Source organism: Odontesthes bonariensis, chromosome 2, assembly GCF_027942865.1.
Source record: "Odontesthes bonariensis isolate fOdoBon6 chromosome 2, fOdoBon6.hap1, whole genome shotgun sequence".
Lineage (NCBI taxonomy): Eukaryota > Metazoa > Chordata > Actinopteri > Atheriniformes > Atherinopsidae > Odontesthes > Odontesthes bonariensis.
The window spans coordinates 4,500,333-4,514,208 of record NC_134507.1 but is presented as its reverse complement, the minus strand read 5'-3'; the positions used below and the strand labels follow the sequence as shown (position 1 = coordinate 4,514,208).

Genomic DNA, 13,876 nt, shown 5'->3' with positions numbered 1-13,876 from the left:
AAAACATAACACAATATAAAAACTAGTAAATGAACACTAAACTCAGGATGCTACCATCACAGAAAGGTGTTTTAGAGTCACACTTTGGAATAAGAGCATTCACCACAGTACCTACTCTGCAAAATAGTTGCTGTAACTGCACAGTTCTCAGGTTCGGGGGAATCCAATTATTCAAAGAAGGTCTGACAAAAGTTTTGCCTGGCTAAGTTTAGCCTGGCTAACAGACAGAGAGCTGAATCACAAAGCTGAAGCCTACAGCTGCTGTCAGCTGAAAAAAACCCTCAGTTTCCAGAGTCGTCAGCTTTTCAGGAATTGAGAGTGTAAAGAAAAAAATGGAACAGCTTAATTTTCCTGATTACTTTTTATACAGCTGACTCTGAATGGGTCCGTGTGCTAAGAAACTGACCCAAGAAAGACAGCATTGGGAAGTGGCAAGCAATTCAGTTATTGATTAACTCTCAATAATTAGCAATTTAAACCAAAACAACAATGAACTAAATCACAAAACAAATTAAATCATACAAAACTACAAACAGTAACAAAAAAAAGAGTAGAGAATTATACCACTTTTCATTTGCTCGACAGCTAAAGTAAAACCCTGACTCCTGAGGCCAAAAATCCAAAATCACCTTAAAAGCCAACAGAAAAAAGTGTGTTATGGGCCAATCAAAGAGTAATTGCATGGTTGGCATTAAATGAGCAGCCTTGCATTTTCCGCCACTCTATTGACTGCTGGAAGGCGACTCGGTTGGAATGTGTTGTGTGCATAATAAACCATGCCAAACTGAGACCTGGCTAATATGCGGAAATGACAAATACACACTTTTGCTCCCTGACTCTGCTGCTGGGGAGAGAGAGAGAGCAGAAATTCAGAAGCCTGTTAAACACTTTCCATGTACAAACGTTATTTTTTTTTCATAAGAAGGGGAAACACGTGTGGTTCTTGCACATTTTCTCATTATTCTGTACTAGTTGGTAGCATGTTCTTCGAGCAAAACAGCTTAAGCAATAACTAAAATCTAATCAACAACCCCTAATGAGGCTGATTTTGGTGCAGCTGGAGTTCCTAATTTGTTAATTTGGCATGTAGAAGATAGAATGTCCTTCCCTTTTTAATATACAGTGGCTAATACTATAGAAGAAAAGTGATGAAACTCAAATTTATGAATGAAAGTACCTCTTTTGCATGGTTTGGTAAATGTGGTTCTACATGGGAACCCATGTTTCCATGCACCTTAAATTTCTATGACTGTATCTTGCATAATTGTGATCCCATTCCTCTGTTTATATCTGGTTGCCAACATCAAAGGCAGACAGACATTTAGACACCTGCCTTTTTTCTTACAGCCACCTTTCTTGCAGCTCACGCAAGTGTAGATATCAGCGGGAGCATATTTTGTCACGAAGGTGACACACAAACACACACTGCTCACGCACAAGCTCAAAACTGTACGAGCGACACCGACACAAAGTAAGAGCAGAATCCCACTTTAATGCCATTTAAAAAAAATGTAACCCATAAATGCCAGTGCTGCATGTTTGCGTTAGGTTTTCATTCCTCGTTCCATTTCTGCAGTTGTTGGTAATACTTCACAGCATTGTATAGCAAGCGCTATACCTGTCAGGCAGAAAAAGAAGTCTCTCTGGCTGCAAGCCAAGCACACATTAAAACACCAGCATAATTAGTTCTGGGAATATGTGACAGGGTAGCTTGACAGTGCCCTGAAGTTGTGAAGTACTGTACCCTCTCCAGAAACACAGCTCTTAACCAAAGTGACGCCTTTAGTTTTAGGCAAAGGGTAACAAGGACACGGGTGTTAGGGAAACAGTACCATCATGTTGTGTGAAGTCCAACCTTATTTCCACCTCTGAGAACGTGGTATACAACATTTTGCATATCTATCACGCATTCTGATTCTGGGCTGAGCAAGACACTTAAAAGTAAGCAAATGACTTCTTCTATAGTATGCACTTTACAGCTGCAACTTTGATCAGGTGACATCTATACAAAGAGAAGAGGAGCTGCTCACTCCTTGCAATAACTACATTATACAGGACATACAAGACCTATTCAGCTGGTGTCCACTTTTAATATATCTTTCTTTGTCTTTCTTTGTATTATAAAACCTTTTATTTGGGTAGAATTAACAGATTACACAATTAAATAAATCTACAATTGAAATATGTGATTGATTACATCATCACTTTATACACCACATTCTTTAATCCCCATAACCCCGGCACCTTTTTCCCAGTTCTGTCAGAACCACTCTCGTCAAAACGAGACGAGAAACAGAAATGAATTTCAGAAGCTTATTCTGAATGCATACAATTATGTTTGGCGGTATGGCTCTGTTCGGAGGAAGTTCCCAACTTTTCCATGAGCTCCATGGAAGCCAAGACAGGGAACAGCAGCATCCTCAGGTGGAGTGCCTTCCATTTGCTGTAAAGGCAACAAACCCCCCAACAGACCATACCGGAACGCAGCCAGCCAATTGATTAGTTGGAACCAGGGTATCCTACCCCCCGACGAATTATTAGCTACCAATTTATTGGGGCAAGCATTGACCTCAACCACTTAGGTACACCATAAAAAATATGGTCAGTCTCCACAGCAGCGACAGCGCTTTGCAGCAGGGCAAAGCAGAGCAAGATCCGAGCAGAGCAAGATCCGATCCAAAAACGCAAATGAGATCCAAGCAAAGCAGAGCAACATCCAAGCAAAGCAGAGCAACATCCAAGCCAAGCAGAGCAACATCCAAGCCAAGCAGAGCAACATCCAAGCCAAGCAGAGCTTTTAACACACTTCACCTGACCCACCTAGGAAGTTAAAATCACCGTGAGCTTGCATTTTTTTTTTTTTTCTATCCACACAATTAAACAAGCCATAAAGCATAACACAAATGACCTCTGTCATTGCTGTTCATGCCATCAATTCCGGAAGCGGTTTTAATGATTTGACTTCATCCCAAATTATTTTCGATCTTAATCAGTATCTTTCATGCAAGTTAAGCCCTACCAGTGGCTCTTGTTTTATTTAAACAGAGGCACAGCTGCACAATGTCTTTTTTTTTTTATTTATTTATTTTTTATTAAAACCGAGCCACCTAAAAATGTATCCACTGTTTAAAAATGTATAATTCCCAGAGCTCATTTACCAGTTGAATAAATATTCAAAGGTAGTTCAGTCAGCCAAGTACACTTAGGCTCCATTACCAATACAAAACATGTATATCAACTAATTGCTATACAGAATCAAATTACAGAAGCTGTATGCAACGATTGCTGTGCAGCAAATCTCCTAACAACTCATCCAAATCTAAATTTTTGCACGTTTAGACTCAATACTGAGAATTGCTAAACCTGTGAGTCTGTTCTCTCACATAGTTGAACGCAGGTGATTTTGATGTGTTTAAGAGCTGAAAACTCCTCTGTATGGTTCCAAACACAGTTCTGCTAGCCTTAGCCACCACTAGCATACTAGCCAACGCAAACTAGCAGACTTTAAGAACGGTTCATAGAACAACAATGATATGAAATGCCACACTTCAATTGGTTCAGTTCAAGATGTCAAAGGCTAGCCAGTAGCTAGCTAGTTCAACGTTTCCAGTTAGGTAGCGCCAGCTATCTGTTACCGAACTGGCTTGCAAAGCTATCTTGTGGCTACCGTGACATGAGGTACCCCACACCCCGACACGACAGGTGCGCCGCACCCATCGACTGTAACGCATACATACCACAGCCGTGTGTAGCACCTGTTGCACCTTAGAAGCATCACCGCGAGGATCCAAACGGACCAATCGGGAGGATGGTTTGTAATCCAAATGTGCCGGCATAAGACCCGCGCCACACAGCTACAGTCACGCAAAATCATGTGAAATCGGTGTAAGATAGCCGCGTGTCTTACCGCGGCTGCCCTGCCACGTACAGGAGCCCGCCGCGGCCTATATTGACTCTGACCGCGGCGCGCTGTGACAGCTCGCCCGGTGTCGCGTCTTGGCTCGGCTGGATGTCCTCCACGCGTCCATCTCAGCCGAATCTCCGACTCCGCCGGCAGCGGGGATCCATGCCGGACGACAGGGTAAGCAGCACAATAATAATACTAGCATCGGCGCGTATGCTAATCGGAGCTACGTCTTGTAAGCAGAAGCAAAACTTTTTGCCCCTACGCGGGGAGCTGCTGTGGAAGGCTGCAAGCAGAGAGCAAAAAAAAAGCAGTGACAGCAAACCAAGTTTAAATGAAGTGCCCCAAATGCCAGCATCCAATTGAGAGCAGCAGCTGATTACCCATTGAGCGCAGCTGGCCATAAGGGTTGGGTCGGCGTCAGCCAATAGGCAAAGGGCACGTTGACTACGTGGTCTGCCAGAACTAACGCGATGCTCCATTTGTGGTGGATCAACATTCATTTTAATGTCAACTACAGCCCTGTAGTACAGTATCTTGTACAACTGTGATGCAATAGTTTGGGAGACATCAAAACACTTAACAAAGCACTCATTGCCGCATTTGTAGAAGTTGCTTTAGGTAACCACAAACACGTTGGCTGTTAAAGCCAGTAGAAGCCTACACTGAATTAATTAAAAAAATATTATTTCCAAGGGTCAGGGTAAAATAATATTTAAGCAGCTTAAATGTTATCTCAATCACTTTTCTTCCTGAAACGATGTTAGAGTTTCTAATGTAAAGTTACCACCCACTGTAAGTTACTCTCATCAGTCTAAGGCCCGCAGACAGTTTCTGCAGGTTATTACCGCCATGTGACAGCCTATTATCTCTCTATGACAGGCCATTACCTGCACAGAGGAGCGGGGTAATGAAATGGGAAGGAGGACAGTGAGAAGACAGTGTGCTATCAACAAATCAAACAGATGCTCTTCACACCGAGCCACAGAAACCAAATTTAACACGAACACTGCGTGTCACAGTAGGCTATAAGCATCAGCCTTCTGTGAGCTCAGGATAATGACCATTTGTGTTGTTTTCGGGGAAGTAAAGGAGGGAAATTCAGCAATTTAAAGCTTTTGTTTCCACTATAGGAGAATAATTAATTCTCCTGTATTTTGATTGATTGGATATATTGATAGATTAGAAGGATGAAGTGGACAGATAACCATAGTCTTTCATTCGTCAAAGTAGTTGTTTGGTAGCAGACTTGGTCATGTAAGGTAGAGTGCTGTCTTGTGAGTGGAAACAAGTTTGAGGGGACTCAGTGTAAATCTTGTAGGAATGTGCAGTTTTAACTTTGCTGCTCGCAAGAATGGGTAAGCGACAAATAAACTGCAAGTCCTGCAGTTACAATGACTCCACTACTAAGCTAGCCTTAACCGCAGGGTTAGAGTCAATAAATGACACTGAGAGGAAGATTAAAGCAGGACTTTACGGTACAAACACAAAACTATGTGAGTCTGTCAGACAGACTAAAGGTGGAATGAATGTTATGGGGTTCATTCCACCCATACAGTTGTGTTTCATGGTTTGAGAAAATATATATACAGTTAAAGGTCTTAATGACCGAGCTCCATCATACCTTAAAGATCTCCTAATGCGATAATTTCCCAGCAGAGCACTTTGATCTCAGACTGCAGGTTTACTTGTGGTTCCCAGAGTTTCTAAAAGGAGGCAGAGCCTTCAGTTATCAGGCCCCTCTCTGTGGAACCAGCTGCCAGTTTGAGTTTAGGAAGCAGACACCCTCTCTTCCTTTAATATTGGGCTTAAAACTTTCCTGTTTGATAAAGCTTATAGTTAGGGATGGCTCAGGTGATCCTGAACCATCACATCGTTATGCTACTATAGGCCTAGACTGCTGGGGGATCTCCCATGATGCACCTCTCCTCACTCTGCTCTCTTTACTCTCCATGTACATGCGACGTTATTGTTGTCACTAACTTTTGTTTCTCTTTCTAAAGGCCGGCGCACACCTTTACGATTCGTGTACGATTTTGTCGGCCCGATGACTTCGCATGGGAATCGTAAAGGTGTACGGTAGCAGCCGACAAACGATTTTGTCGTTTGTCGTTTCATCGGATCAAATCAAACATGTTTGATATTTCCGTACGGATTTTCCTTGTGCCGAATACAATCGTATGTGTGTGCGGTCTCTGTTCCGATGCCATCGCGCGGGATTATTTAAACAGCCAATGGGAATAGCGCACTTAGTTATGTTGAACGACTACGACACAAACATGGCTGCCTCCAGTTTGAAAGTCACGTGATTTGTGGCTTCCTATTTCGGTCATGTGATAACATTCGGTCAAAAAACTCTTTATGTAGGTTCGCAAGTGTGTGCGGTGGACGTGCGAGCGTGTCAAATACGGTCCGAATTGTTATGCCGATCACCCGACAAACGATGCAACGATGACATCGTAAAGGTGTGCGCCGGCCTTTAGCAGCTATCCGTAGCTTCGTGTAATGGCGCTCCTTGGCCCCTCTTTCCTGTCCTCTCAACCCCTAGTTGGTCGAAGCGGATGGCCACCCTTCCGAAGTCTGATTCTGCCAGAGATTTCTTCCTGTTAAAAGGGTGTTTTTACTTCCACCGTTGCCTGGTGCTAATCATTGGATCGAAGAGAAGTTATGGTGCAATCTGTTAGGTTCCTATACAACTTTTTGGTTTCTTGACTTTGTATGAATCGGTATAATTTGTAAAGTATTTAATTGGAATTGATTGGCACATGATTGTAATACAATGGATTGGATTGTAATTGGCTTGAATCGGGCCGTATCTTTGAAGTGCCTTGAGATGATTTGTAATGATTTGGTGCTATCCATCCATCCATCCATCCATCCATTTGAATTGAATTGAACTGAATTCAATTGAACGATGGTGTGGTGGTTAGCACCGTCACCACAGCAAGAGGATTCCTGTGTGGAGTTTGCATGTTCTCGCCGTGCATGTCTAGGTTCTCTCTGGGTACTCCGGCTTCCCACCACCCAAAAACATGGATGTTAGATTAACTGGTGACTCTAAATTGACCCTTGGAGGAAGCGTGGGTGGTTGTTTGTCTCTGTGTGGATGGACAGACGACCTGTTCAGGTTGTGCCCCAATTACAACTGAGATAGGCTCCGGCCCCCCTGCGAACCTGAGTCGGGTTAAGCGGAATGGAAAATGGATGGATGGATGAATTGAACTGAAAGCTGTTACTTGCATGTGATTTAGAAAGCTGACAACACTCATAGTGCTTTCTTATTGTGGCTTCATGCTGGTACTATGATAGTGTGTCAACAGACTTGTGCCTATATCTAGGAGCCCTGTGGCCACAATAGGATGGAGCAGGAATATCAAGAAGGTGATATTATAAGTTTCACAGTCAGTGGGGTAACATGGCACTGAAACGACCTTGGTAAAAAATCTTGAGCATGCGCAGAACGCAAAGTCTAATTCACCACGTGCTTCACCCATCTGCAAACACGTTTAATTTGACTTTCAACTTAATCCGATCGCGAGTAACCCGATTCTTGTCAGATTAAGGTGTCTACATGCACTTAATAACTCAATTTTATTGTAATTTAGCCAATTATCCGATCGTTTCAGTGCCATGTAATCCCACTGAGTCTTGACGACTGTAGGAACGACTCTAATACCTCTTTCTGTGTATGTAAACGTTTTAATTTTGTTTTTTATTTTTAATAAATTTGCTAAATTTTTTAACAAACTTTTTTCATTTTGTCATTATTGGGTATTATGTGTAGAATTTTGAGATAAAAGATTAATTTAATCTTTTAGGAAATAAGGCTGTAACATATTGTGGAAAAAGTGCCGAGCCGTGAATACTTTCCGGATGCACTGTATGCATTAGTAAGGAAGTGTTCCACACAGAGAGTGTATAAAATTAATAGCCAAACTACCACAATATAAAAGATGCTTTTTGAAAATTAGTTTCACAAAGTGACACGATACTCTCTCACTCACAGCCTACTCTCATTCACTTATGTATGCCTAAATACCAAAATAACAGAAATAAATGTGCAAGTCCATTGGTGGTGGGGTCAATTAATCTATGGTAAAAATAGCTTAATTATTGGGCTGAGGTCTGCCAAATAATGATAATTGTACTGATAATATATGTTCATAGAGACAATGTGGACAAAATTCTTTAGATGGAAACAATATTTCTACTGTGATCCGACTTCTTTTTTTTATTTTCTGAAGCATCAGAAATTTTTCATGGATGCATGAAAACGAATCATTCAGTCAGCTTTTTTTTTTTTCATCTTAGGAACCTGGCAGTTTAGCTGTTTTTCAACTCCTGTATAAAAATCCAGATGCCTCAGATACTATGAAATAAACAAATCTAAAGAAGAAGCTGCAGACTTTAAAGAATCAAAGCAACCTATATGTATATGTGCCTTTGCTTTTCAGTTCAGCAAATGCCAACAAAAATGCACAAATGAGGCAAAAGGATGTAAAAACTAACATAGTTCATTTAAAAACTAAAGTTAATACAGTACATAACACATTTCTAAAACAAACTAAGGCGGTTTCCAATTTGGGGCCAGCTGTTATTGAAATGTAGTAATCAGAGAGAGGAGCAATCAGCAATCAGGCGTGTTCTTCCGGATTGTTTGTTCATCAGTGAGCATGAGGATTGTTGTGTTGCATTTGACGCAGTGACTGGAACCCTTGTCATTACCTACAAATCCAGAACGCTGTGTACTAGAGGCACAACAACAAGCTTTCAACAAAGAGTTGACAATAAACACATACATCCACACACACAAAACACATTAACACTCTCACCTCTAGCGTTGATTTAAATGGAGGTATCAGTTTGCCAATATACAGGGTCGATACTGGAACATCATCCAGCCTCATTTGCAGTCTGCAGCCAGTCAATATGGTTTGATGCATCAAAAGAGTTTTAATCTTTTAGTCTACCAGCAGCCTCAGTACTTTATAATCTGATAAGAACAGTGCAAGACAAAATTACCATCGTAACATTCTATGACAAGGAAACAACTATAATTTCATTAAATTCGAAACAGTCATCTTCACTACCAGCCCTCATCAACCTCACATTAGTAAAGACTCATGCAGTGAGCAATGCAAATAAAGTAATGGAGTGGATCAGCAGAAATACAGACAGTTACAGTGCTGCTAATGTGACAACCGTGGTGCTCCTGAACACCCCCAAGAACATGACCACCACAGTCACCATCCACCTCTTCTCTTTTTCTGTCAGTATACCCCCCCCGCCTCTTCACACACTCATTTATATCCCTGAACACACTGCGTTAACAACAAGTATGGTTTCCCATGGCTGATGGCTGGAGCTTCCCCACCATGTTTATGCAGGGCTCCAGTTAAATTCAATCAACCTAAAAATTAAACATAAAAAACATAAAAATGTCCAATTACAAAGGAGCAGATTTCTACGAAGATACAGCAAATTAAAAAAAGGTTTTATATATATATCTATATCTCTCTCTATATATAAAGAGGCACAACTATATCTATATATATAGATATATATAAAACCTTTTTTTTAATTTGCTGTATCTTTGTAGATATCTGCTCCTATATATCTATATATATATAGAGAGAGATATTTCACACTTAAAGCTCTTAAATCCAAATAGATTTGATCCACATTAATTTCAAATACAATTTAACATGTAAAGTGTAAATATATTTAAGATAACGTGCAATTATTTTTGGGCTAAACAATCAAACAGCGTTGAATTAACCCCATGTACTTATGTTTTAAACATTTTTTCCCAAACTGGGTGGATGTTTTACTCAAAAGTTTTCTAATCCTATAAAATTCTCATTATACCTTTTACATCAAAAGTAAACGATTATAGATTATTCCTGTTATGGTGGGTGTCACAAACCCACTTCAGCCCCAAGACGCTCCTGTGAAGAGCAGGGCCAAAAATGATCCAGCACATACAGTAACATGTTACCTCTTCAAACAGCTCCAGGCTGTACGTGTTGTCGTCATCCGCGAAGAAAACCACCCCGGAGTCGCGCTTGCTCCGGTGCTGCCGGAGCCACGCGAGAGCCACATTCCTCTGTTCGGTGGCGCGTGGCATCCCGACGCGCTTGAACCTGCGGGGAGTGAACACATGCAGGTGCGTGTACGGCACCCCGCACTTGGCCAGGAAGCGCGCCACCAGCTCGGTGCGCACCGTGGAGTCTTCCACTACGATCCAGTGGAACCGGGGCACCTGGCGGAAGGCGTGGGCCAGCCGGGTCAGCTCGGCTTTCTGCACCGGGCGGGTGTAGGTCGGAGTGATGGCGTAGATTATCGGGAGGGCTGACTTGTTCTGGGCGCCACCTGCCCCCGGTAAGCCGGTCCGGGCGGCCCGCTGCGCCCTCCCGGTTCGGCCGACTGCTGGAGCCCGGATCGCCCTTTTACTGTCGATGTCGATCATTATGATGACAATAAGGACCCAGGGCAAGAGGATGAAGAAGCGACTGAAAAACACTGATTTCATGGCGAATCTGAAGTTAGCGTGCGTCCTCTTCTTCCACTCACTCCATCACAAACAGAAAGGCACCGGACGACCTGCCGCAACTCCAAACACCCTCTCTTTAAAAATCCTTCGATCTTATTTTCTACAATGAACAACAACAAAACAACAACAGCGTGTTGAGTCAATTTCAAACTATGTAAAGCACATAAATAATCCACTGCTTCCCCCGTCCCGGCGGGACCACTTCCCCGGAGTCGTCCCTCCTCCTCCTTCTCCCTCCTCGGATGGGACTTATACAGCTCCTTGTCGTCCTTCACTCCTCAAACTCACTCCCTGATAAGCCCCGTTACATTCCCATGTTCAGTCGCCCCTCGGTGCGTGTTTTCCGGAGGAGAAAAACAAGCCGAGGCGGTCCTCCCCGCAGCGATACACCACTGATGTGCGCCGCCGAGGAGCATCACTTGGCGAGGACAGAGAGTCGCTCGGAGTCTGAGGATAATAAGGCAGGAGGGGAGGAGCAGGTGCAGAGCACTGAGAGAAACTGGGGAGGGAGAGACGTACAGAGAGTGATGTGTGTGAGAGAGAGAGAGAGGAGGGAGGGGGCATGTTGTGCGCACCAGTGTCCGCTGAGAATGAACCCAGCTGATAGAGAGACACCCTGAGAGAGGCAGAGAGAAGAGAGAAGAGCCCGTGTTGCTCGTTGTGGTTTCTCAAGAATAAATTATAAAACAAAAATAGCAGGACTTGATGTGAAGACCTGCCTGATATGAATAAATCCAGGGGACCTTGAGGGAGTGCCTGGACCCCCATAGGTAACAGTATTTCTTTCTTCTATATCAAATATCTTTAGTCTAGTTTAACTAAGATGAAATAGAAGCAAAACTTTTTATTTATTTAGCCAAACTACCACAATATAAAAGATGCATTTTGAAAATTAGTTTCACAAAGTGACACAACACTCTTATCGCCCTCTGTAAGAAAGCCAGTGTTAAGGCTGCAATAAGTAAGGCTGTAAATAATTCATATTTCAAACATCTAAAGAAATATTGAAAATTTCAATTTAGTCTTGATCAACATAACAACATTTTCACTGAGACCTGCCGTCATGGAAAGGAAGATTCACATTTGAGGAGCTGAAGCTGGATCATTTTTGGCATTCTTGTCAAAAGAAATACAAATCCTACTCTGTCATCAATACTGATAATGCCGTGCATCACTCAGTCAATTTGATTGGCTACCACCTGTGCTGCTGCTGGACAAGTTGAGCTATTCTCCACCTTCCACCAAAAGCTCCACTAGCAAAGCAAAGCAACGTCACCAGAATGTAATCAAAGCAAAGCAAGTTGCCATCCCATCAAGTGAATGAAAACGAAGACTGTTGACACCTGACACATATGTGTGAGTGCTACCATAATCATCTGAAGTGGTGAATGATGCATTAGCTTTGCCAACGTTAAATTGCACCAGGATGGGGACATTCCATGGTGCTGCCTTATCATTTAGTAAGACTCTGTTTGGCTTCAACTATGGGACTGTTGTTTTTTTTACTTCTTTTTTTCTATTCATATTTTCACATCCTTTATTATCCCACTGTACTCTCTGTTACACATTAAAAGTACTTGATTGAGGTTAAGCAAGCAACAGGCATCACAATACATGGTAAAATACTTTATTGCAGAGATTTCGTTGAGATTTTTCATGTTATAATGTCGCTGTTATATTACCAGCTTTGGTCACTTTTCGGTGTGCCTTCTGTGCTCCAAACCAATGCAGCGGGTTTCCGACCAAGCTCGAGCATGTGATGACTTGGGAGCAAAGAATGTTGGAAACGTAGGGCGCATTTGCGGATGAAAAACAACATTTCATCCTCAGACCCTCTAGAGGATAATTCTAGAATACTTCCAGGTTATAGATTGTTGAGTTTCTCTTTATTTTGTCCGTGAATTGAACATTTTATTTCTTGGGTGTCACATTGGGATGACACTCTGACTGCTTTCTGTGCTGTTACAGCAAATAATTATTAACATGAAATTGCCAATTTAAGTCCTGTACTTCAAAATGATCTCAAAACACTTCAAAACCATTATCAATTATAACAGCCTAGATAGTTCCAAAAAAAAAACCTACAGCTAAAATAGTCTTTAGGTAGTTTGTCAACACCCTTGAATACGGCTCATAATGGCGTCCTGTATGGATTATCCAATTATACCCAGACCTACCATCCTAATAAGACAATAGAAGGTAAATACAACTGTTATGAGTGTCTCCACATCAGAGCAGATGTCATTCTCAAGTGTTTTGCTTAAAAAAAGTCATCATAAAGAGGAAGGAGCAACCACGGGCCTTTTTAAGAGGTGAGATCGAGACCAACATACATTCCATCAATAACATGGCAACACTTCACTAAAACACTGTTGTCACTTCCTCCTCATGTTTAGGCAATAACATTACGTGGTCAGGGCCAAAAATACATTCACTTCAGAACACGCCTGACGGACACGGTTTAGCTGCTCGCCTTGCTTAGATGTTAGCAGAACTCATGACGATGAAAAGCAGTCACGTTCTGGTTGGCTTCAGAAAGTGAAATCAGTTTCATCAAAATGTTATTTGATGTGTCGTGTGACCAAGCTATTCAACTTCTGGCATCTGGCCTCCTCTTTTTTTTTCTGGCTCTCCCTTTTTACTGACTTTCCAACAGCTACTAAAATGCTGCCCCCCTTTTTTAACAGACCAACTCAGACTTGGTTTTAAATATTCTAAGAATAAGGAGATCAAAAGAGTCATCGGTCAATATTTCGGATTCATTTAAAGGTCCTTGACAAAGACTAAGCTCGGGAGCTTCCGTACTTATTGGTGTTCTCCACTTCAGCCGAGAAAGCTAATCATTGATGGCTAATTATGCACACAACATGGATCAAGGGATCTGGTAGGAGGAAAAGAGGGGAGAAATCACTGGGCTATGCTAATAGAGTTGGTTCACACCGAAAACTAATTGAAGGCAAACAAGCTCACAATTTCACTGGATGAAAGCACCTTTGCTTGTTTAGACGAGATAGCGTCCTGGGAATGTTGATGTTGGGGTGGGAGGGGGCCAGTGAGAAGCAGGAGCACTTCATAATAATATGTTTGGCTTATGGAGACTTATTTAGTCTTACATTGTGGTCAAAGAAAATTTTTTGAAAGCTTAATCAATCGCATGCTCTGTGATTTGGGTGAAAACCAAATAATGGGCTAATTCAATGATAAATCACCTTTATTAGACTGATGTGACGAGAGCAAATAGCGTAATGGGCTCCATTCCAACATTAAATTGTCATGCTTTATCAGTCCTGATTACATGTTCATCCATCTATTCACAGACAGCAATTTTGAAATTGAGACAATGCATCAAGCGAGATGTTATCTTAAATGAGTGCCATTCAGATTAAAATAGCTTCTGGTTTCATTTGTAATCAACACAG

The 13,876-nt window shown here is 41.9% G+C and overlaps 1 protein-coding gene across 1 annotated transcript in view; it reads right to left on the bottom strand.

Moving 5' to 3' along the window:
- The window catches only part of b3gat2 (beta-1,3-glucuronyltransferase 2 (glucuronosyltransferase S)), a 60,415-nt gene extending 49,464 nt beyond the window's left edge, over positions 1 to 10,951 (bottom strand). Inside the window, exon 1 of the mRNA XM_075474617.1 lies at positions 9,903 to 10,951. Within this exon, the coding sequence (XP_075330732.1) occupies positions 9,903 to 10,436 (534 nt within the window). The 5' untranslated portion in view covers positions 10,437 to 10,951. The remainder of the gene's footprint in view (positions 1 to 9,902) is intronic.
- Positions 10,952 to 13,876: the final 2,925 nt, after the last annotated feature.